General features: G+C 35.8%; 1 protein-coding gene across 2 annotated transcripts in view; it reads right to left on the reverse strand.

Annotated features, from left to right (window-relative positions):
• LOC107660212 (myomesin-2-like) overlaps positions 1-25,298 on the reverse strand; it is a 67,424-nt gene that overhangs the window by 12,272 nt on the left and 29,854 nt on the right. Inside the window, exons 21-37 of one of the 2 annotated variants that reach the window (XR_001630978.1) lie at positions 21,547-21,709; positions 21,273-21,379; positions 20,511-20,555; positions 18,731-18,867; positions 14,951-15,095; positions 14,773-14,835; positions 14,231-14,298; positions 14,021-14,134; positions 12,451-12,538; positions 12,308-12,346; positions 11,050-11,155; positions 10,117-10,280; positions 7,499-7,535; positions 7,326-7,348; positions 7,175-7,230; positions 2,612-4,205; positions 1,710-1,711 (exon numbers count right to left, since the gene is read on the reverse strand). Coding sequence is in view for 1 of the 2 variants with exons in the window: in XM_016449467.1 (XP_016304953.1) it covers positions 3,774-4,205; positions 7,175-7,230; positions 7,326-7,348; positions 7,499-7,535; positions 10,117-10,280; positions 11,050-11,155; positions 12,308-12,346; positions 12,451-12,538; positions 14,021-14,134; positions 14,231-14,298; positions 14,773-14,835; positions 14,951-15,095; positions 18,731-18,867; positions 20,511-20,555; positions 21,273-21,379; positions 21,547-21,709 (1,787 nt within the window). In the remaining variant the exon portion in view is untranslated. Of the gene's footprint in view, positions 1-1,709; positions 1,712-1,839; positions 4,206-7,174; positions 7,231-7,325; positions 7,349-7,498; positions 7,536-10,116; positions 10,281-11,049; positions 11,156-12,307; positions 12,347-12,450; positions 12,539-14,020; positions 14,135-14,230; positions 14,299-14,772; positions 14,836-14,950; positions 15,096-18,730; positions 18,868-20,510; positions 20,556-21,272; positions 21,380-21,546; positions 21,710-25,298 lie in introns of those variants that run through there. The other variant, XM_016449467.1, reaches the window with a different exon arrangement.

The following is a 25,298-nucleotide window of genomic DNA, read 5'->3' on the forward strand; positions in this document are numbered from 1 at the left end:
TCACTTCTTTTGGACTGATGAACTGCAACACCCACTGACTGCCATTAAACAGCTTGGAAGATCAAAGACCATTTTAATATAACTCCGACTGGATTCGACTGAAAAAAGAAAGTCATATACACCTAGAATGCCTTGAGGGTGAGTAATTCATGGGCTAATTTTCATTTTGGGGTGAACTAACCCTTTAATGTGTCATTTTCCATGCATACAATGTTGAAAAATATGTAAAAAAAACAAACAAACAAAAAAACATAGTATATATGTATTCATTACTATGCACTGTCATATAAGTGCTTATAAATGCTAAAATTAATAAAACAATTAATTAATTTAGATGGGTTTTAGTTCTTACATAAGACATTTTAAATGTACATTAATAGCTGTTTGATTCAAATTAAAGTTCATTTGATTTCAAATAAAATGCTGCATTTGCTTTTATATATCTATATATATATATATATATATATACTGTATATAGATAGATATATTGCCCAGTCCTTTCACATATGGCTTTGAGTTCTGATGTGTACTGATTCATCAAACTCACCAAAATACTGTGTTGGACCTTATTTTGTCCACATTACATACTTTTGTGGTTTGCTTCTTCACTGGAAATCAAAGTATAAAACTGGGCCCAGTAATCTGGTATTGTGTCTTTTTTCTTCCATTGGGTGACAGCAGGTTGCAGAGATTTCGTACTGGGACACCAGTGCCACCATGTGGTGTTCAGTCTTACAGATTCGTGTTTGGTGGTCAGTCTGCTGTGCAAGCACTGGTCAGCAACAGAGCTACAACAATGACACCATTAGAATTCACTGCGGATCATCTATCATGCAGGAGTGGCATTTTCAGGCTGTGTGTGATATTGCCAATGCTTTTTGTTGCATACAATTATGGACTGATGCGTCTCATTAGAAATCTGTGAGTTCAAAGCAAAAAATTCCCGATTAAATTTTCATATTTTAATTAAAGTCACGTTCCAAATCAAAACAAGTATGCATTAGCATGCATATTACTAGCATATTGGCTGTTTATTAGTTCTTATAAAGCACATTTTCTGCATGACCATATTATACATCCTTAATCCTATCCAATACCTAAACTTAACAACTACCTTACTAACCTTTATTAAGCAGTAATCAGGAGTTTATTGAGGCAAAAGTCATAGTTAATTGTTAGTTAATAGTGAGAACTGGACCTTAAAATAAAGTTTTAGGTTTGTTGGGCTTTTAGATACTAAAACAGTAGATGTACTGTTCAAAATGAAGACAAAAGTACCACTTTATAGTTGTGAAACTGTGATGGATCATGTTCTTATTTACTGTAATAAATTACAGTACATCTGTTTGAACTTGAGGAGAACTGACTTCATACTTTCACTAAAAATCATCAGCATGCCAGTTAAATAAAAGTCAATGAACAAAACTGATGAAGAAAAGTGAAGAGAAATGATCTAGCAGCATTTGTGTCCACTTGGTTTAATAGTGTATTATCTAATGCAACAAAGAGTGTTTTTTCCTTTCACTTTGTGGCCACTGTAAACCAAATGCATTTATTTCAAAAGAGGTAAAAGTGATTCTGATTGGAGATTTGCCAGGCAATCCAAATTGCCAAGTCATCCATTGTGAATTAGGAAGTAGTGGTGCATTCTTGGCAGCAAAGCACCTCAAGCTAGGTGTTCCATATACATGAAATGATTTGTGAAGTACAACTGGCCCAAGAGCCGAAGAGAAGTGCTGATGCGTTTCAGATTGGCCGGTAGCTTCTGTAATCACATTCATATTTTAATATCATTGTGTGTGTTTGTGTACGATGTAAAGGCAGGGACGACACGGGGAGTGATTTCCAACTCTTTTATTAACACAAAACCAGGAGAAAAGGGCGAGCACGTGAGACGAGGTTGAGAGGAGCACTGATGGTATCGTGGCTGTAGCTGGGGGCTAAGTGGAGGTCCTGCACTCTCAGGCCATCCATCCACCGGAGAAAGCAAAAAAGCCTCCGGATTCCAGTGGCTAACTGAAAGAGCAGCTTTTAAACAGAGATTTAATAAACTAACATCAAAGCTTTCCTCCCAAGCACCTCAGGGGAGAAGGAGCCAAATTCATTAGAGGCCCACTCAGCTTAGGCAACCCAGATGACAAACTGTTTCACACATTTTTTTCGTGGCACTAAATATAACTTGCCCCACCCTCCCTCACACGTACTTCCTACTCTTTTTCTTTTCATACTAGATGCTTGCTCATTTTATGATACGATGATGCATTTTGGGTGAAAAATACTACCTACTTTACAATTCTACTCTCTTTATTCACTGATTTATGCACTACAGTTCAATCACAGTGTTTGCAAGGCAGCATAATATTGATATTCCTCAATTATTCTGGTCAGAGTTTGAGCGATGCACAACATATTTGTTGATATTATAGGTTTTTACTTTTTTTGGCCTTGATCAATATTGGATATTATTTGTGCATGTTCACTTCTGACAAATGTTTATGTTTAGTTTAAATTTGCCATCGTCTAATGCTCACTTAACGTAAATTTTCAATAGCATTAATAATTTAGTCTTTCCTAGTTTAATTTATAATATGAAGATGATGCCTACATTTACTTGTTGATTTTATTTCAGTGTTTATTTATTGCACAAAATACAATTTTACTATGAATTATTTATTGGTTATTGGTCGTAACATCAAAATAGTTATCAGCATATTGGTATCAGGCAGAAATTTCATATCACTGAATTCCTAATGTTTTAGGAATTCAGTGTCTAAACCTCAAACTTAAGTAGTTCTATAATTTGTTCGGCCCAAACCACTTTTCGTACAGGTACAGAATTTTTTTCTTTTTTAGATCATTTTAAGTCATTTCAGTTTATTTTTATTTATTTACTTATTTTTGCATACTAGATTGCAACTGGTCTTGTCTTCAGTTAAAGTGTGTAAATTCTCCATCATTAGTGTCACCAAATGGAATAGTTTTCAACCAGGTTTCAAGCACTCCAGCACAGATGAATAACCCCACCCTAAACTCACAACATTGGTTGTGCAAAAGTTGATGTGTCGAGCTGGTCTTAATGCTCAAACAACAGAGTCAAACACTGAATCGGAATATGCCTACTTCTGTTCTTGTGGAATACTACTTCTTCCATAGTATGCGAAAACCAGTACACCAAAAGAGTAGTAGGTCCAAATTCATCGTATTTGAAAAACAGCAAGCAAAAAGTACTCAGATTACCTACTTTATCTACCAAGAATCGAGAGTGCACATTGGATGGACTCTCAACTATCCCATGAAGCCGTAGAAGACAAGTTTTGAATGGCAGTGAAGCAATGACATTGATGCTGGTAGGTCAAGTGACAGTAAGAACAAGTGTGAATTTGATTCACACTACCCATGTTCATGATATACAGAACATACTTTTTTAATGGTTGTGAAGTAAGTTTCAAACAAATGTAGTATGCGCATGCATACTGTGCAGTATGTGATTTTGGATGCAGCTAATGTCAGAAATAATTTTAACATCAGAAAAATCATCTTTACTCTTTTATAGCCATATAATGAACTATGCTGATTCCTGTTTACAGGCGGGGGAAAACATGATGTGCTGTGTCATGATGGTGGCAAAACGTAATTTTGTTTACACCAAATCAAAATTAAAACCTTAACCTAAACTTCCTTTGCTGCCTTGCAAACACTGATATTTCCTACCAGAAATGTAAATCTAGGCGTTTTTGTGTTGTTGGGGTGAGCGAGAGGAAAGAGGTGTGCTGTTACTTCTTCCTGGTGGGAGTGGGGGATTTCATGCCGCGGGGTGCTGCAGAGGATTTGGCATTTTGGGGAGGAGCCGGAGACTTGGCCGCAGCAGGGGCAGGGGTGGCAGCCTTGGCAGTGGGAATTACGATGGGAACTGTGGGAGGCATGATCCTCTTGGGTGAGGGTGTGGGTTTGATGTCTGGAATCTTGTCGCCGTGTTTGTACACGCTGACAATGATGTCCACCGACTCGCCGCCGTACTTGTTTAGGACCGTCATGGTGTACTTGCCGGAGTCCTCCAGGGAAACGCCTTTGATGGTGAGGCTGGCGAACTTGCCCGAGTCCATGGCAATGACGTACTGATCACTGAGTTCTAATTCTTGATCGTTCTTAGACCAGCTGACCAGAGGTTTGGGGTCACCGCAGACTGTGCAGGTCAGACTCAGAGTCTGAAGAAAATAAAAACAAATGCATAAACGCATATTTCATCAAAAAGCATCCTCAGTGGAAGTAGGTTGTCATTATCATGCTAAAGGCATAAATATGAGAAACAGCATGACTACATTAAGCAGATGCGCATAATTCTGAATGATAATATGAAATTCTGATGGTGCAATGGCAACTAAAAATCCTATGCATCTGTCTTTAACATTAAGAATAAATGTATAAAATATATTTTTTATTTATATATATACTTGATATTTTACATATATTCAATATTATTTTGACATATATATATATATATATATATATATATTTCATTAATCATATTAATTCAAATTAAGTGAATATAGACAAGTTATCATTCATAAAGTGACCATATCATTTTTTTCTGAAACCCTTTCATTAAAATATTTCCATAAATTAACACATACATAAAGACATTTAAAATGTACTGCAGAACAGGAATTACCCTTTTTATTAATTTGTTGGTCTATACCTTCTTGCTGCATTTCTTCACCTTAAGAATTTTACAGTGAGAAACCAATTTCTGAAGAATGTTTCTAGCCTGTACATGACAGCATGAATCTAATGCTGTTTTTAGATTTATGTTGCTTCTATTTTGCCACAGTTATATTTTTTCCAGTTTACGTGACATATTTCACCGTAATGGATTTCAACAAAGTGACTCGTTTGGGCTTTTTAGGGAGAAGAGCAGCTCAATGAAAACTAAAATATACAGTATGAAGCCCTGCGGTGGGGAGCTCTCAATGGAAAACCAGTGTGTACGTGACCTCTGCAGGTCATCATGTGAAAGGTCTCTCCTCCCACATGAGTTTGCTTTAATGCAGTGGTTTTCAATCCTGGTCCTGGGGACCCATCGCTCTGCACATTTTATATGTCTCTCTCATCTGACACACCCAGTTCAGTTCATGGAGCTCTCTCCTAAAGAGCTGGTGATCTGAATCAGGTGTGTTAAATAAGGAAGACACACAAAATGTGCAGAGGGGTGGGTCCCCAGGACCAGGATTGAAAACCGCTGCTTTAATGGATCTAAGAGCCATTGACCTGCTGTTTATTTGATCTGAAAGAGACAAGGATGCCGGGTGTTTCCAGCATGAACTATTCAGGCGAATCCTAATCCCACCAATATCCTTTCACAGGCAGAATACACCATATTCCCCAAGCTGGCTTCATGCTGCTTGCAAGCAATGGATTATGAAGCCAAAGACAAAGGACATGGATCTTAGGGAGCGGAGGAGTACGACGCCCTCCAGCGAACACTCCCAGGGCTGAAGTGAAAAGCCGCAGAACGGCACGACTGCCTGCGGCAATACAGATCACTAATGCGTTGGCTACAGCTCTCCATGGGTGACTGAAAGGAATGCTCTGGGTGCAATACAAGTTTAGGCCTACTGACAACATTTGAGGCATAATGTTGATTACTACAGAACATAATGTTGATTCATTGCTCAGTTTCTAAAAGCAAACAAAAATCATGGCTAAGGTAAAGAACATTCAATGGATGTCTACGGGGACAATGTTCTGGGGGTTTCTAAACAGAAACGTGAAGTGCATAGTTTGGTCACTTAAGTTTGGGGACTAGTTCTCACAATTAACTAACTATTAGCTATAACTTTTGCCTCAATGAACTCCTAATTTGCTGTTTATTAATAGTTAGTAAGGTAGTTGTTAAGTTTAGGTGTGGGGTAGGATTAAGGGATCTAAAATATGGTCATGCAGAATAAGGCATTAATATTTCCTTCTATGTACTTCCTTCTATGTACCTTCTATGTACTTCCCAATATGCTAGTCATATGCATGCTAATAAGCAACTAGTTAATAGTGAGAACTAGTCCCTAAAGTAAAGTGTTACCCATCGTTTTAATATGGCACTTACAAGAATTATTCAGTAAAAAACTGTTAATTATTTAAATAAATTTTTATTAAGTAGTCTAAATCATCCTTTTGATGATGACTAATTTTCTTCTAGGTAGATTAACTTTGTTTTACAGTAAGGCTTCATAAGTCACCGGAAGTCTGTGGGTCTTTGGGTAAATATCTTGAATTATTCTGTGAAAACTAGTTCATTGTTTGAGCTGTAAAGTTGCTTTTGTTGGACTATCTGTCTATCTATCTGATGAACATGTGCTTGCGTTGGTTACTGATATAATTAGTTAGTAGTTTATTAGTAGATTGCTTCAAGTAAAAGGTCCATTTCAAGCTATTACTGTGCGTGTAATGCAAAACCGAGTTTAGCAGCTTTGTGGTCAAAACATTGTAGATTGGATGCAACCTCATGCCAACACTTACCAAGTTTGGACAGAGTTTGGCAGAGTAAAAGCTTGGACACACTAAGCTGAATTAGTTTCTTAGGATCTTAAAAACCTTTTGATCTAAAGGCTTTTGCTTACATTCCTGAAAATAGGTTTGTAGACAAATATCAATTGTGACAACTTCACAAACCCATTTTTATTGGATGAGTTGGAGCAGATAGCGAGGGAAAAGCAGCCAACAAATGTCCAGCATACATGTGAACACCTGCAAAAGTTGTTTAAAAAGCATCCCAGAATGCACTTCATGAAATTAGTTGAGAGAAAGTCCAGAATAAGCAGAGCTGGAATCTAGACAAAGGGTGATGATTTTGAAGAAGCTCAAATATAAGATTTGGGAATATTTTACAATACATATATATATAGTTTAGTTTAGTTTATTTCATTTATTTAACAGGGACCATGCACAACACAAGTGCCAGAGTTAGCTACAGAGCTAATTTGTATCTGCAGTCCCTGGGCAGGATGTTGTTACAAAATTGCAATATTCCATAACAAGCAATACAATACATACAATATCACATCACACTCCATATAATTATATGTATGTATGTATGTATGTATGTATAGGCATAATTTGTGGTCTTGACATGATTTTCTTCAAAGGGAAGTCAGATCAGAATCCAATTTCAGCTTAAACAAACCTTCTTTTCCATGATAGTTACAACATCAGGAAGACCACCAACCACTTTGCCACGATCTGACAGTGAAAACATCACAAAGTTAATTTTAGGAATATAATTACATATCAAAGCAGGACCCCCAAGAGGGTTGGGAGTGATTGAGTATACTTACTCTTTTCAGCATATGCTTCCACTCTGAAGGGCAAAAGAAGAATAGCATTGTTGAGTTCATTAGCAGACCTTAATATTTTACCCAAACACTGATGTACAGCTCACATGCTTTGCAACTCTAAACATTTAGGATGTGGAAAGCCATGTGCTGTTCTGATGCACTGGTTATCTTACTTGAGTCTCTGGAATTCTGCGTAGGCATTGTTGTATACTACGGGGGGGAAAGGGGGACAGAAAAAAAGAACAAAAGTTAAGAACATATAAAACATGAAGAAAAAAGAAAAAAGGAAAACAGTCTCTCTTGTCCCGGAGGCATGGCATAAAAAGAAAATCAGCTCTCATTATTTTAATAGCATTGTTTTCCTGCTTCGCTGGAAATAGCTCTTCTTCCCCTACTCATTACTGTCAGCATTCGGCAAATCGCATGACCTGTCAGATACCAGCCCTTGATTATGTTTGTCATCAAACAGTCTGTTGACTAACTGAAACCGCTGCCAGTATCTGCACCTTTGATGCTATGACAGCATTTTTTCATCCCTGGATTTCCCTAAATACATCTCCTGTGTGTGCAGCTGCAACAGTGGCCTTTATAATTATAATTATAAACACATCTACACGGCATCAATTCCAGAACACGTGTTTGGGTTGACCATCTTTGTTATAACTCTTTTTTCCTGAGTGGAAAAAGCCTTTAAAATAGACGAAAACATGACAGTCTTGCCATCACCTTCAACATTGATGTGTTTTTCTCATTAATGCTGATTCTGGTAGGGAGGTTAAAAGTATCTGAGCTGTTGTTGAAGTATTTCACTTGATGCTCAATTAAGTTCAAATGTAATTGGGTTGTTTTTTTGCAATACTCCCATTCAGGCATCATACATTTTTCATATATTTTCCCCCCTGAGGTCCAATTATAATGTTTAGTAAAGGTTGTTTTATGCTAACAGTTAATAACTTAGTTTGCTGTGACTACTCACAACCCTCTCTCTGACCATTAAAATTAAATGAGGAAGTTTTTTTTTTGTTGCTGGTTGTTAAATTTATTTAATAAAATTAGGTACATGAAATGACACAATTGCTAAACATTTTGTTTCTACTTAATTTAATTGTGTTCAATCTAAATATGTAAAACTGATGTTTACTTAATTTGGTTGGTACTATCAAAAATTTTTGTATCATAAACTGAAACAAGGCAGTGGCTTTTTATTTCCCAGCATGTTTTGCATATGGGTTGGATCAGAAGAGTACATTTTGAAAGTGTTAAGATGTTGACTTGAAGTGTTTTTGAGTAAAGGGAAAGACCTGGTAGTGTTCAATGATCAGTTACGTTTTTTGTGGTTACCATTGAGCTGAAGCGTGGAGCTGGTCACACTTTATTTTAAGGTCCAATTCTCAAGATTAACAAACCATTAACTATGAATTTTGCCTCAATAAACTCCTAATTTGCTGCTTATTAATAGTTGGTAAGGTAGTTGTTAAGTTTAGGTATGGGGCAGCATTAGGGATGTAGAATATGGTCATGCAGAATAAGTGCTTTATAAGTACTAATAAACAGCCAATACTGTATGTTAATAACAACCTGATCTCATAAAAATACGTACCTCAGGGTACTTTTCTGCAACACCGTTTTTACGAACCTTAATGCACGTTTCGCCGCAGTTTCAAAGAGAAATGTCCACTGAGTGGCACTAAAACATGAGTTCAATACGTGAACCCTGGCACGTTTTTATTACGTTGATATAGGTACGTATTGCTGTTTTTATTACGTTGCTTCAGGTACATACAGGTACTGCGGCGGCTCAGAATTCAAATATCCGCAGACTGTCGCTAAAAGTTAATACTCTATCATGTTGGAAATATGCCCTACACCAAACCCAACCCTAAACCTACCCGATAGTGTTAACAAATGCAAAACTGATATAAAAACACATTTGTTGATGCAACCGTGCTATTTGAACTTCCTTATATGCAGATTTGAGCCGTTTTGTCGAACCGTAGTTACACGGGATTCGAACTTGATCTCCTCACCTTTCAACTACGTCTCCGTACTTCCTGAGCTACCGAACAAACCTACCGTCTATGAAAACACATAGATATGAAGATGGATATGTGTGATGCTAACATTCAAAGCATATTAAATATGCATATTAAAATTGTTTAGAAGTCATAATATAATATTCTTCAAGTAATTGTGCGAAAATTACGCTTTATTAATCAAAACTCCGTAAATTTGTGTGAACAGGAATAAAAGGTGTTGGAGTTATACTGCCTCTAGTGTTCATTTCTTTTGGAAACTGCAGTGATATGTACTTATTGGTACGTATTTCGCGTCTCGCGAAAAAGTGCCCCCAGGTACGTTTTTGCCATGAGACCAGGTAGGTTAATAATAGGCATGCTAATAAGCAACTAGTTAATAGTGAGAATTGGTCCCTATACTAAAGTGTTACCGTGGAGCTTGTAGTTAAGGTTGTGGGTGGCTACATTCATTAAGTTTATAGTGTATTTTTCTCCATTCAAAGAGCAATAATTGCATTAACATCAATGCAGTGACGAGTAACTTCCTACTGAAAAAATCAAGTGTTCGTATTACTCACATTTTATAAGTAACAAGTTGTGTAACGTATTGCTGAATGTTAATTAGACTTTACCTAAATTATTTTAGTGTGTCATAGCTGGTAAATTTAGGTGCTTTTCAGTCAACACATGGGAATAATTCTACCCAAACAAATTGAGTGCAAATTGCTACCTCAGTTTTGTTGAGTATAGTCTATAGATTTGTTTTTACAACTCACGTTCTCCGGAGAGGTCAAGGGTACGAGAATGCGTCTTCTCGGGATCCACAATCTCAATAGTGTACATTCCTTTATCCTTATCAGTCGTTTCGACTATCTCCAAAGTTGCCATTGCTGGGTTGCCACCAATTCTCATCCTTTCTGATGCACTGATTTTAGAATCCCTTGAAGTACAAAGAGTAAATGAATGCAAAGAAACCCATTAATATCTGTTCATCACTGAGAAAATGATAAAACCAATACGATCACAAGCATGCTTTTAACATGTTACACCGAAGGCCTGTTTAATCCCAATCCCTTGTTAAGCTCAATTGTTTGCTCATTTTCCATAGAGTAAATGCTTTCAAAACATTAGACATGCCTTTTTTTTTTTTTAAAGTGGGGCATCAAATTAGCATGTCCCTAGTGTAAAATTAGACACGGCGGGTGTTTTTTTTTTTTTGTGCCACGACTGAATGTGAAATTTCCCCCGCATTAATACCTGCTTTGCGTGTGATTCAAAACGTGCAACAGGGTGAGGAAAGACCCAGAATAGCCACTTCAAAATGCTAATACAGGGATTTGAGAAGCCATGGGAGCAGGAAGAGGCTTTTCTCACTGCGTTAGAATTTCACATGCTACTGAATCACCTCCAGGGCAGAGCATTAGGCAACTGCAATCAGAATGATTTGTTTTGTGTCGACAACAGAGCAAGGAACAAGACAGACTCTTTATTCCTGTAAATTCCTGTAGTTCAATAATCATTTATTTTGTACACCTCACACTAAAGCAACACAAAACTATAGACCAAAATCTGAAAACCATGTTTACATGTAGAGTCGTTGTCATGCCTGGGGACATGAAGAGGCATGTGCATTTCATTTGCAAGTGTATTTGTGTATCTTTTTTTTATTCTAGGAAATCGTTTCAAGGGAGAGTGGAAAATGTGCATACTTTTGTTTCCAATGGATCTTCATCTCCTCGGTGTAATATTTCATATGGCACTGAAGCATAATGCCCTCCGCAGTGCACTGAATCGACAACTCAGAGGCGCTGGATCCTGTCCAGGTCCAAAAAAGAAGGAAAGAGATCTTAAAATTCACCAACATTGCTGTGATTCACCATGTGTTAAAGCTGAGATTCTTTGCTATTTATGCAAAGATTTTCAAAATGCCCTCCGCAGTGCACTGAATTGACAACTCGGAGGCGCTGGATCCTGTCCAGGTCCAAAAAAGAAGGAAAGAGATCTTAAAATTCACCAACATTGCTGTGATTCACCATGTGTTAAAGCTGAGATTCTTTGCTATTTATGCAAAGATTTTCAAGTAGGCACCCAGCGACAAGGAACAACTGTTTTTCTCTTCAAAATGATCCTTATACTGTTTTCATGTTATTGTTTTTTGGAATAAAGATTAAGAATTATTTTAGTATACTGGACACTGAAGTGGGTAGAAGTGCAATGAATTGTGTGTAAACAAATTTGTGAATCTGACTAAACATATTTTACCTTAAAATCATAAGTAATTGTAATTCGAAAAATAATATTCATCAATTCTCCAAAACACTGTCCTATGTAGGGATTTTATAGCCTATCCAAGCATCTCAGGGCGAAGACAGGGAAACACCCCGGATGGATGGAGTCCTCAAAAAATGATATATATTATTTAAGTTATTGTTATGTATTTTACCAGTCAAAAGTTTGGACACACTTGACTGAATTTATGCTTCTAACGCTCTTTGTGAATAAACAGCTTATGCTTATAAAAGCTTAAAATTGGCTTTATATAATTGTAATAGTATTTTTATCTACTTTGTACATTAATTTTTATTTGATGGATTTACTATTAAGCTTATGCGCTTTTTTTAATCTGGATATGTTTTCAGAAGAATCACTTAAACACCACATCAACAAGGCATGCTTTTTAGCAAAAGAGTATCAGAGTCTCCCTTCGTTTACAGTCATACAATTCATCACTAAGATCCTGACTGCTCCAGCGCAGCACTAAAAATGAACTATGGGAAACCATAAAAAGTTCATAATTGAAATTCTGGTTCATTTTAAGTTAAATGACCAGATTTAGAGTCCACGGATAGAGAAGATGAGAGAGGGGTGGAAGACGGTTGATTTAAAATCAGCTGATGTTGACACAAGGAAAGACATGCTGGCTTTGGAGAGCCAAATGACGAGCACGATGATACATGTTATACACACCAGAGATATGACTGAGCTCGTTAATGATGTCATCAAAAGCTGTGGGCGAGAAAAAGACATCTGTAATACATGTTTTATGGAACATTTTCCAGCACACATTTACAGTTTTCTATATTTGATAAGACAATCCTGAGAGACGGTACCTTTGCCAGAAACATCAATCTGTGACACATCTTGGCCTCTGTCATCAGTGATGGTTGCTTTATATAGTCCCACATCCTTCTTGGAAAACTACAATATCAGGATAAACAATTTAAGAAAAAAAATAAAAATAAAATACAGCATCTCACAAAAACAGGCCACCTGAGTGATGCTTTTTTTAGAGCGTTACTGTCAGAATAGGTTTTTTGCTACATTGTTTTGGGAGTAAATTATAGGTATTTCATATAGTTTTGTAAAAATAATCCTGACAAAAAATGTCAAAGAATAACCAGCATTACAAAAAATTACAATGGCACTGAATTGATTGAGACCATTGGTTTCAATCCCTGGGAGTCAAAAACTCTTAAGGTTATTTCTCATGTGAATTGTTCTTATGGTAGTTCTCACAAGATGTCAGGAGCGATTACAACAAATACACTATAATTTTGTCATGCGTCAAGCTTCTTTGTATTTATGGAAGTTGCACAAGCTGTTTTACTTTGTAACTGGGAAGAAAATCGACTGAAACAAAAACAGAGCAATTACCCATAACAGTCCAGCAGGGATTATTTGTCTTTTTACTGAAATAACCGTAGCTATGGCACTTAGCGTTGAGCATGCTTCAGTGCACTTTTGATCAATTTTAAACTTTGATTATGGAAAACACAAACACAAACGACTGTTATTGACTAAACTAGTGATCATGAACCCATAAATGGGTCACAGGTCCGTTCTGTTCTCTGGACATGATGGGGAAAAAAAACTATTGTAAATGCTACTAATAAATTGCAATTAGCCATATAAATGTGTATAGAATCACAATATTAAGAGACCACGAATAGTAAAACATTCAAGGGAAGTAGATAAAGCTTCCCCTCATATTTAGTTGTTGACATCAAAAGGCTGTGCATCAAACTCGTTTTTTTAAAGTAAATTCACTAATGCTAATGGATAATACTAATACAATCTAGCCCAGTGTTTTTAGATCACTGTTATACAAAGTTATGTCATGAAACTCTAGATGGTGCAGGCTGATAGGTTCTAACTCAGTCTGATAGAATCTCATCATTGGTTTCTTTTCACATCAGCAGCCAATGAGCTTGCTGCTCAACATTCAAATACTTGGCTAGTGCTTGCTGTAGCAGTTGCAGCACGCTTAAAATGACCCTCCACCTTCCCCAGCTCCACCTGTATAGATCTGCTAGGGGGTCATTTCATGTATGTTATATATGGATGTTGTTTCATATATGTTAAATGTGCAGCAGCAGTATTTCCTACATGCTCACAGCAGCATGTCTGTGGATGTATTAGCAGTAGCAAGTCTGTTCCGCCAAGACAAAACACATAAACATTGTTATGTCTCTCCGAGAGTTGTCATGACAGAAGTATTCACTGGAAATATTAAATAACCTGGAATATTATATTTTAGGTGAACTACTCTTTTAATATATTTCAATGTGTGATTTTAAGGCTTTTTGGTTAACTTTTGTATGATAAGCAATTTTGGCACAGTTAAAAACCACTTTGTTAAACTATCTTTTAGCTCTCGTGTTTATGGAATGAAGTGCTCACATTAGTAAGGGGGAACTTGCAGACTCCTGAGCTCAAGTCGGCAGGCACCTCAGGAATCACCTCTACATCGTCCTTATACCACTGGAACACAGAGTCCTTCTTCAAATTAGCCACCTGAAGGGGGTCAGACATGCAAGAAAATGCCAATATATCATCAGTCAGTCAAAGACATTCAGTTTGCTTTGGCTAAATCATTCCCATTCAACTTGCCTTGCAAACAAGAGTGACAGAGGCATTATCCCCAATTTGAGTGGACAGGAACTCCATAAAGTGAGGGCCTGAAAAAAATGAATTACAAAACTCGAAGAATCAGTGAGCAACCCTACTGCTAAAAAAATAAGCCAGCCTAAGTGGCTTGCTAGTCTCACAGTCTGCCCAAGATGGTTTTTATCTGTTTTAGCTGGGAGGTAAAGTGACAAAACTTGGAACCTTTTCTAAATCTACTAGTCAGAAAAAAGAATATACTACATAATACAGTGTAAAAGAGAGACTGGCATATTATTAACAATCTATGGAAGCAAGTCCTACAAAAAAAAAAAAAAAAAAAATGAGGGAAATGACAGAATTTTCATTTTAGGCTGAACTATTCATGTAAGCCATTTTTCAGCAGGAAACCAATAAGAGATTTTGTAGATAATGCAAAGCTTGTTTATAAAAAAGTAATACCAAGAATGGATTACAAAACCACAGGGTCTAATTCGCTCTATCTGAAGTTTATTTAAACAGCTACATCAACAGGATGAGTGCAGTACCCTCTTTCACACGAATGTACTCCCTCCTTTGATATTCCGCCTCAGCCAGCGCTGCCTTGAAGGCTGGAAAAGGAAAATAAAGCAGGAACTATAAGAGGTCAGTGAGTAGAGTTCAACAGAGGAGCACAGTATCTCAAGATGAGAGCTGCAGAAGCCCTAGAGCGATGCTGGCTCTCACCGTCTCCGATCAGCACCAGAGAGGACTGGGCCTTGGCTCTGCCATCTTGGATCTGCACGGTGAAAGTGCCCTCGCTGTCGTCAGTGAAATGATCCATCACCATCTCAATAATGCCCGTAGCTGCATCGTGACTCATTTTAGTTTGCTGTGAAAAAGCCAGAGAGGTAAACATTTCTCTCCTGGGTTTTTCTTAGGAGGCTCACGCAAATAGAACAGAAAAACATAACAGATGGTAGTATTGCAATGGAGCTGTTTATTTGGATTGGTTATGTTTTCTTGCACAGCAAAGGTTGGAGCTAAGCTTAAAGTGATAGTTCACTGAGAATGACAATTCTGTAATGCAATACCAGTCCATGCTGGTCTTTTCATTTCAATGAGAGGGATGCACCAATATTTAATTGCTGGCTGATATCGAAAAGCAGATAATTATGTTATGTCTGATATCCAGTTAAACCGATTAAAATTCAATACTAAAAAAAAAACACACTAAAAGCTAAAATCACACAATTATAATGTACAGTACACAAATTCATATTTAATTTTAGATATGTTATTGGTTACATTTAACAAGCAACTATTAAATTATTGGTGTTTGTGAAGATTTGTGACAAAGGATATTAGAATATATAATTAAATATACTATATGTGACCCTGGATCACAAAACCAGTCATAAGGGTCAATTTTTCGAAATTCAGATCATCTGAATAGATAAGCTTTCCATTGATGTGTGTGTGGTTTGTTAGGAAAGGACAATAGTTGGCCGAGATACAACTATTTGAATATCTGGAATCTGAGGGTGCAAAAAAAAATCTAAATATTGAGAAAATCGCGTTTAAAGTTGTCCGAATGAAGTTCTTAGCAATGCATATTACTGATCAAAAATTACGTTTTGATATATTTACAGTAGGACATTTACAAAATATCTTTATTGAGTATGATCTTTACTTAATATCCTAATGATTTTTGGCATAAAAGAAAAATAAATAATTTTGACCCATACAATTTATTTTTGGCTATTGCTACAAATATACCCCTGCAACTTAAGACTGGTTTTGTGCTCCAGGGTCACATATTGGTCGATATATATCTAAAATAATCTGATAACCAATATAATACTAATATTTAGCATATCCCTAGAGACCACTTGCTGTCAAGTTATATTGTCAGTACATAATGACTTAGAAAATAGTAATTCACATTCAGAAGTCACATGGACCCTGTTTATGGTGCTTTTATTGTGCTGTTAAACATCTTCTTTTATGTTCCACAAAAGAAAGAAAGTCATATGGGGTTTGGAAGAACCTGAGAATGAGTAAATAATGACAGAATTAAAAATTTTGGGGTGAATTATCCCTTTAATATAGAACTCCCTGCTTACTGTTTATGAACTAATGAAGACATGTGGTTGCCTGTACCATTTTATTTGCAGTTGTTTACCTCACAGTTGACAAGCTCCTTGTTATTGGCAAAGAATTTGTAGGTCACAGCAGAGGAGATGCCCTCAGCTTGCAGCCAAAAGCGCATACGGCCTCTCTCTAGAATCTTATAGGCCAGTTCAGTCTTCAGAGGAATAACTGCGACACAAGAGTCACGCGTGACAATCTGACATGTTGTCTTGTGTGTTGTCACCGTTCATTCGCATGACCTTAGACTTGTGAAATAGCACATGCCGATCCTATATAAAAAGTTGATTTTAAGCAATAAGTCTTGTCGCATGTTACAGTGAATTCATCATGGTTAAATGGTATTTTCAGGCACAGTGTGAAGCCAAATCCATTTAACTTTGGAAAAATCACTGCAATAGCCTCAAGTGTTTTATAAAACTATAGTAATTTGAAAAAAAGACACTAATGTTTAATAAATAGTATAATACATCATGGCATATAGTTTATTACTGTAGGGCCATTTATGGTTGCCAAGCAACGTAGCAACTAGGCAGATAAAAATTCAGGGTTCCCATACTTGAATATTCCCATCTATAACTTTTATAGATAAAATCATAGATCAGTTGTCTTGTGTGTTGTCACCGTTCATTCGCATGACCTTAGACTTGTGAAATAGCACATGCCGATCCTATATAAAAAGTTGATTTTAAGCAATAAGTCTTGTCGCATGTTACAGTGAATTCATCATGGTTAAATGGTATTTTCAGGCACAGTGTGAAGCCAAATCCATTTAACTTTGGAAAAATCACTGCAATAGCCTCAAGTGTTTTATAAAACTATAGTAATTTGAAAAAAAGACACTAATGTTTAATAAATAGTATAATACATCATGGCATATAGTTTATTACTGTAGGGCCATTTATGGTTGCCAAGCAACGTAGCAACTAGGCAGATAAAAATTCAGGGTTCCCATACTTGAATATTCCCATCTATAACTTTTATAGATAAAATCATAGATCAGTGATCGATTTTTGCACTCACAAAAAAGTCATTTTTAGCCAAATAAATATTTCAGAGCAAAGAATAATTAGACAAAAATGTATATGCACTATAGAAATGTTGTAGACACTTCACAATAAGATTTTATACATTCCAGGAAAAAGATATTAATGAGATGGATAAGTGATAAGACTCCGACTATATCTGGATGGCACAAGATTTTAATGGAACTAATCCCATTGGAATATTTAACATGTTTAGTTAATGGTCAGCCGGGTCAGTTTTATAATGTCTGGAAGCCTTATATCAATAATCTAGGGATTGATTTGTCAACTATCCTGTTGAAGAGTTTTCCTATTCATTTACCCCAAGTGAGTGCATAAGATTTTGAACTTGTATTGTACTACCAATATGTATTTAGTGTGGTTATCCATTTAATTTGAGTATCTAATTTTTCTTTTCCTTTTTAGTGGCCTAGGATAAGTCTGCTTATTCTTATTTTGCAGACTCACCCATTTTTTTATTTTATTTTATTTTTTATTCTGTATTTATTATTATTATTATTTATTTTTTAAATAAATGTTTATTTAAAGTTGGATGTGGTTTGTTTAAGTTGGAAAATGTTCAATAAATATATTAAAAAAAAATATATATATATATATATTTTTTTTTTTTCCATTGATGTGTGTGTGGTTTGTTAGGAAAGGACAATAGTTGGCCGAGATACAACTATTTGAATATCTGGAATCTGAGGGTGCAAAAAAAAATCTAAATATTGAGAAAATCGCGTTTAAAGTTGTCCGAATGAAGTTCTTAGCAATGCATATTACTGATCAAAAATTACGTTTTGATATATTTACAGTAGGACATTTACAAAATATCTTTATGGAGTATGATCTTTACTTAATATCCTAATGATTTTTGGCATAAAAGAAAAATAAATAATTTTGACCCATACAATTTATTTTTGGCTATTGCTACAAATATACCCCTGCAACTTAAGACTGGTTTTGTGCTCCAGGGTCACATATTGGTCGATATATATCTAAAATAATCTGATAACCAATATAATACTAATATTTAGCATATCCCTAGAGACCACTTGCTGTCAAGTTATATTGTCAGTACATAATGACTTAGAAAATAGTAATTCACATTCAGAAGTCACATGGACCCTGTTTATGGTGCTTTTATTGTGCTGTTAAACATCTTCTTTTATGTTCCACAAAAGAAAGAAAGTCATATGGGGTTTGGAAGAACCTGAGAATGAGTAAATAATGACAGAATTAAAAATTTTGGGGTGAATTATCCCTTTAATATAGAACTCCCTGCTTACTGTTTATGAACTAATGAAGACATGTGGTTGCCTGTACCATTTTATTTGCAGTTGTTTACCTCACAGTTGACAAGCTCCTTGTTATTGGCAAAGAATTTGTAGGTCACAGCAGAGGAGATGCCCTCAGCTTGCAGCCAAAAGCGCATACGGCCTCTCTCTAGAATCTTATAGGCCAGTTCAGTCTTCAGAGGAATAACTGCGACACAAGAGTCACGCGTGACAATCTGACATGTTGTCTTGTGTGTTGTCACCGTTCATTCGCATGACCTTAGACTTGTGAAATAGCACATGCCGATCCTATATAAAAAGTTGATTTTAAGCAATAAGTCTTGTCGCATGTTACAGTGAATTCATCATGGTTAAATGGTATTTTCAGGCACAGTGTGAAGCCAAATCCATTTAACTTTGGAAAAATCACTGCAATAGCCTCAAGTGTTTTATAAAACTATAGTAATTTGAAAAAAAGACACTAATGTTTAATAAATAGTATAATACATCATGGCATATAGTTTATTACTGTAGGGCCATTTATGGTTGCCAAGCAACGTAGCAACTAGGCAGATTAAAATTCAGGGTTCCCATACTTGAATATTCCCATCTATAACTTTTATAGATAAAATCATAGATCAGTGATCGATTTTTGCACTCACAAAAAAGTCATTTTTAGCCAAATAAATATTTCAGAGCAAAGAATAATTAGACAAAAATGTATATGCACTATAGAAATGTTGTAGACACTTCACAATAAGATTTTATACATTCCAGGAAAAAGATATTAATGAGATGGATAAGTGATAAGACTCCGACTATATCTGGATGGCACAAGATTTTAATGGAACTAATCCCATTGGAATATTTAACGTGTTTAGTTAATGGTCAGCCGGGTCAGTTTTATAATGTCTGGAAGCCTTATATCAATAATCTAGGGATTGATTTGTCAACTATCCTGTTGAAGAGTTTTCCTATTCATTTACCCCAAGTGAGTGCATAAGATTTTGAACTTGTATTGTACTACCAATATGTATTTAGTGTGGTTATCCATTTAATTTGAGTATCTAATTTTTCTTTTCCTTTTTAGTGGCCTAGGATAAGTCTGCTTATTCTTATTTTGCAGACTCACCCATTTTTTTATTTTATTTTATTTTTTATTCTGTATTTATTATTATTATTATTTATTTTTTAAATAAATGTTTATTTAAAGTTGGATGTGGTTTGTTTAAGTTGGAAAATGTTCAATAAATATATTAATAAAAAACAAAAAACAAGATTTTATACATTAACATTAGTTAAAGCTGCAGTTCGTAACTTTTTTTGTGTTAAAAATTTATATAATAAGCGAGTACACCATGAATCCATTTTCCAAATCGTGTTTTTGGCTTGTGCTGAATCACTACGGTACACCTATAATAAGTGTTTCTATTCGGACTATTTAGACTGGTTCGGGTAGGTACCGCTGCGGAGTAGCCCAGTACCTGCGTGATTTGCCATAGACATAAACAGAGAGAAGTAGCTCCGGCTACAATGTTCTTCCGCAAGACGCACGCAGTTCTGTTTATTACGCAATACGCAATCATGCAATAGATAATACTTGCATTTTTAACATTCCAAGTAGTTTAACAATAATTATGAATTAACATGCATCAAATAATGTTAACAAATTAATTGTGAAATGTTACAATCATTTCCATGACCTTTTATGATTTTCTTGAATTCCATGACTTTTACAAACCAGGAATATTTCCAAGACTGTGGGACCCTGATTATACTGTTCAATTAAAGTGTCGAGTATGCATGTTGAACATGGTTCGTGTTCAATCTCTACTATGCAGGGTCACTTACTTGGGTTGCGTATGTCATAGCTGAGGGCCAGCATCTTCTCCAGCTCTAAAGTAGAGAACAGAAGCAACTATCATTTTTTTATCAACTATCATCATTATCAACAATTTCAAGGCGATCACAACACAAATCTTTATTATTATTATTAAGGATCTTTGACATATATTATATTATGGCAGCAGTGTTGGGGGTAACGCATTACAAGTAACGCGAGTTACGTAATCAGATTACTTTTTGTAACTAGTAAAGTAACGCATAACGAGTTACTTTTTCAACGCCAGTTACTTTTTTCCCCCCATTTATTGACTGAAAGCTCTCCTGTCCCTTTGTTGAGAGAAATTGGGAGTAAGATGTTACTTTAGTTCTAGAATAGGCTTTTATATTTGCCAAAAATATAACTTTTTTATATTAAAAGCAAACAAGCAAGCCCAGCTCAGATTTAAAAAGTAACGCAAAAGTAACGTAACGCATTACGTTCAATAAAAAGTAACTAAGTAACGTAATTAGTTACTTTTTTAGGAAGTAACGCAATATTGTAATGCATTACTTTTAAAAGTAACTTTCCCCAACACTGTATGGCAGCTATTTCACAGAAAACAATGTGATATCCATAATACAGATCAACATGCAGACAAGTATCTGATATCTGAATTAACTATGATTCAAATCTGTCAGTGGAATGTTTTGTAGTGTCTGGTACACTATAATTTTGAGGAAGGGCATTAATAATGAAGGTGATAGTCATAATATATTAACAGGCCTCACCTTCTGCTAAGATCTTGTAGCTGGCGGAGGCACCATCAGTATGTGTAACAGACACAGAGTATGTGCCCAAATCCTCTTTGTCTGGGTTCTTAAAAAGCAAAGTTGAGCTACAGAAGCAAATGAGCAAACATTAGTGTCTGTTCGGTGGGACAACAAAAAGAAAACAAACGGAATTGAATATGCACAGACTGTGGCATTGCCCTAAATATGCTTTGAGCGGATATGTATCTGGTCCAGATCTAGTTAGGACACATCGTATGCGTGTTTTTCTTACTGGCTGCCTGATGTCTTGACAACGATTCCCTTAGAGAAGTCTGTAATTTCTTGGTAGGACTTCTTCCACGCAAACTTTGATTTCTCCATCATTTGGCAGCTCTCAAAAGAGAGATAAATGTCACCTGATTCCTCATCGACGCCACATTTGATTTCCTGGGTGCCTTCAACATAACAGAAGTGGAGAAGAATTTGCAAACAAGTAGACAAGATGTGCAGACTACAAAACAGGTACTGTAGGATATGCCGGATTTATAGGACACAGTGGGATTATTGGTCAGTACTATTCCCTATGATTAGAGAAAGTTGGGAGACACACTATTAATTATTTTCCGATTTAAATTAATATTATATTCGGTATCGCTCTCGCTCTCGTACTCGAGTGATATTGCTCATATACTAATTTATATGTTTAATTACTAATATGGATATTTTCATTTGATCTTAATATTAATTAGATGATATTTCGCTCCTCTGAAGATCTAAAATGGACTACAAATGTCACATGTAAAAACGTCCCGCTGATGACATTTAACACCACTGACGTCAAATGCCATTGGTTTCAATGTGTCTTGTAACCAAATGTCATTGAAATCAAACCTGATGCAGCACCATATTTCATTTTCAGTAAAAAATCAGCTTGCATTTCGATCTGCCACACAAAGCTATAATACGGTTTCAGAAGACTTATTATATATTTTATTAAGGATTACATATATAATATTGTGCACCACTTTTATATGTCTCATTTTGTGGCTTTACAAACCCAGTTTTAATTCATTTGGTAACACTTTACAATAAGGTTCATTAGTTAACATTAGTTAACATGAACTAAGCATGAACAGCATTTATTAATCTTAATTCATGTTAATTTAAACTTTTACTAATGCATTATTAAAATCAAAAGTTGTGCTTGTTAACATTAGTTAATGCACTGTGAATTAACCTGGACTAACAATGAACAACTGTATTAAGTGTATCATTAACTAACATTAACAAAGACGAATAAATACTGTAATAAATGTATTGTTCATTGTTTGTTCATGTTAGTTAATACATTAACTAACATTAACTAATGGAACCTTACCATTCATTTTCATTATTTGGAAAGTGGCCAGGATATTCTGGAAATTCACTTTTTCCACACAGCAAATAATACTATTCCAGAATAAATTTAAGCCAAGAAAATTATTTTCATTTTAAATTATTATTATTAGGTGAATTATTGCTGTAAACTGTAAAAAGTGGTGATTTTTTTTTTTTTACCTATTTTTACACCAAATACACCTATTTTTAACTATTTTTACCTGATTTAATGCATAAAGATTAGTTTTATTAATTAGTTGGTATAAATTAATGTATTTAGATGGATTCAGTTATGTTAAATAATATTTTTTTATTTGAATAAAACCAGTTACTTTAGTTGCTACCATTTTTTGGGTTTCCATTTTTTCAGGTTAGTAGTATAAAAGCATAATGAAATGAATAAAACAAATTAAATTAAATTAAATTAAAAAAATTAAATAAAATTAAATAAAAAAATTAAATTAAATAAATTGAAAAAAAATTAAATTAAATTAAATTAAAAAAATAAAGTAAAGTAAAGTAAAGTAAAGTAAAGTAAAGTAAAGTAAAATAAAATAAACATGCAAGGTGTGAAGTAGTTTGCGAATGATTGGTGCAGTTCTGCAGGCGCAGATTCGATGTGGCCCTGATGATGACCAATCAGCCTACACAGGGCTTCCCTTCTCAGTTGTGCTGTAAAGAGAGCATCTCATACAACATCACACACACACACATTATATAAACAGACAAATCCACAGTGCACTCTACTGGCTGATGGCGTTTTATCAGCCCCAAAACCTTTCAGGCTGCTCAGGATTAATCATCTTGGATCATCCCGTTCTCCTTATCTGCGAATGTGCAGGCAGCTGCTCCCCAAGACACTTCAGAACTCCTCCCATGGTGCCATCCACACTGCCCTGCACAGCTGTGAACTCCTCTCATTTCATCCAAAATAAATATCCCTTCTTTTGAACGCACTGATATTCAGCTATTCTGGATTATGGGTGGTTTTGTAAGTACTTAAAGACTATATGAATTTAAAACTGAATGCAACTTCTGGTTTACTGTGCACAATTCCAAAAAAAAACCCATCTTCATACTCTAGTAATAACCACCTCTGAAATGCAACTATTCTCCCAACCGATATTCCCATATAGGGTCATGGAGATGCTGGAGACTATCACATCATCTCTAGCCAAAGGCACGCTGGATGGATGAAAAACGTCACCAAGCCAATGAGGTCTATACAATATCTGAATAAAGCTATCTGTTCTTCGGCTGGCACAAGACCCTCAGAAGTATGTGAACTGAAATCTGCCATCTTTGCTCACAGGCACTCAGTTCTGGGCACGGATGTTTTTGAGCCATACATGTCATGTGACTAATTCTTCATCACCCTGGTGCTGCAGGAAAATGATGTCCCGACAAAGCTGATTGGCTGACTAGTCACTATCCTGAGCTGTGACATCAAAGACAGCAGACATTGTCCATTTCCAGCCCATTTCATGCTTTTAACAGCCTTCAAGGAAAAAAGATCAGTAGAAAAACATCTATATTCAAAATAAATAAATTAAAATAATAAAAGAAAAATGATTTTGTCAGAATACACAGCATTTTTTTTTTAAAAGCAGTCAATTGAGAAAAACTGGATTTACTGCATCTACCATGAAAGGCTAGTTGGGTCATGCTAATAAGCTAAAATCTTGACCCCTTCCAAACACATAGCTCTATTCTGATGTGCAATGATTTCCCCAGTATTTTTCTTGTTAAAAATCCTGTTTCATGTATAAATGAATCACATTACAGAAGTAAAATGGGGGCTGCAAAAAGCATTTCATATCGACTTGGAACAAAATTCCCCTTGAGGCAGTGGTTCTCCACAAGTTTAAAGGGGTCATATGATGCGATTTCAAGTTTTCCTTTCTCTTTGGATTGTCTCATTAATTGTGATCCCTAAACTCAAATTGCACAAAAATGCTTTTCACGCAAGTCCATTCAATGCGCATACATGCTCTAGTTTTTATTTTTCCATTCATATATGTACAAGTATTCATATATATACAAGTATTTCCTTAAAGGTCCCCTGAAATGCTTAGAAACATGCAGCGTTACTCTATGTGTTGACATCATTTTAACTGAAACAGGAAGACAGGGTGGGACATATCAAGCAGCCCCGCCCCTTTTTAAAATAGCCAATAGCGTTCGTTTATATCACAGCTTGGGCTAGAGCCGTTCAGAGCCGTTGAGCTCCGTAAAGCCGCATTTGACAGGGTATGCCAGCCACAATCTCATCCATATTGCTGTAAAATATAGCATTCTGTGTAGAATTCAAATAGCTCCGATACATTTTGTGGTCTGCGCCGACTCGCGCATGTGATCCACTCCGTGCTATTGTGCCTCTGGTCCGGAGCAGAGTGTGTGTGCGGTGCGGTGATTAGCGTGACACAGCGCAAAACCAGACTTCTTTTTTTCCTCAATGGAAAGCATATTTACACTGTTTGAATCGTTCCCTGTCTAAATGCGAATTTTGTCACTGTTTTGGAGCACACTTCCTTATAGATCAGTGGTTTTCAACCTGTGGGGCGCGCCCCCCCAGGGGGGCGTGAGCATCAATTAATTCAGAGACGTTCCCTTGAGAATTTATGAATATGAGTTAACAAATCTTTAGCCATCCACTAGGGGGCAATC

The sequence above is a fragment of the Sinocyclocheilus anshuiensis genome, unplaced genomic scaffold (genome assembly GCF_001515605.1).
Source record: "Sinocyclocheilus anshuiensis isolate Anshui unplaced genomic scaffold, SAMN03320099.WGS_v1.1 scaffold475, whole genome shotgun sequence".
Taxonomy (NCBI): domain Eukaryota; kingdom Metazoa; phylum Chordata; class Actinopteri; order Cypriniformes; family Cyprinidae; genus Sinocyclocheilus; species Sinocyclocheilus anshuiensis.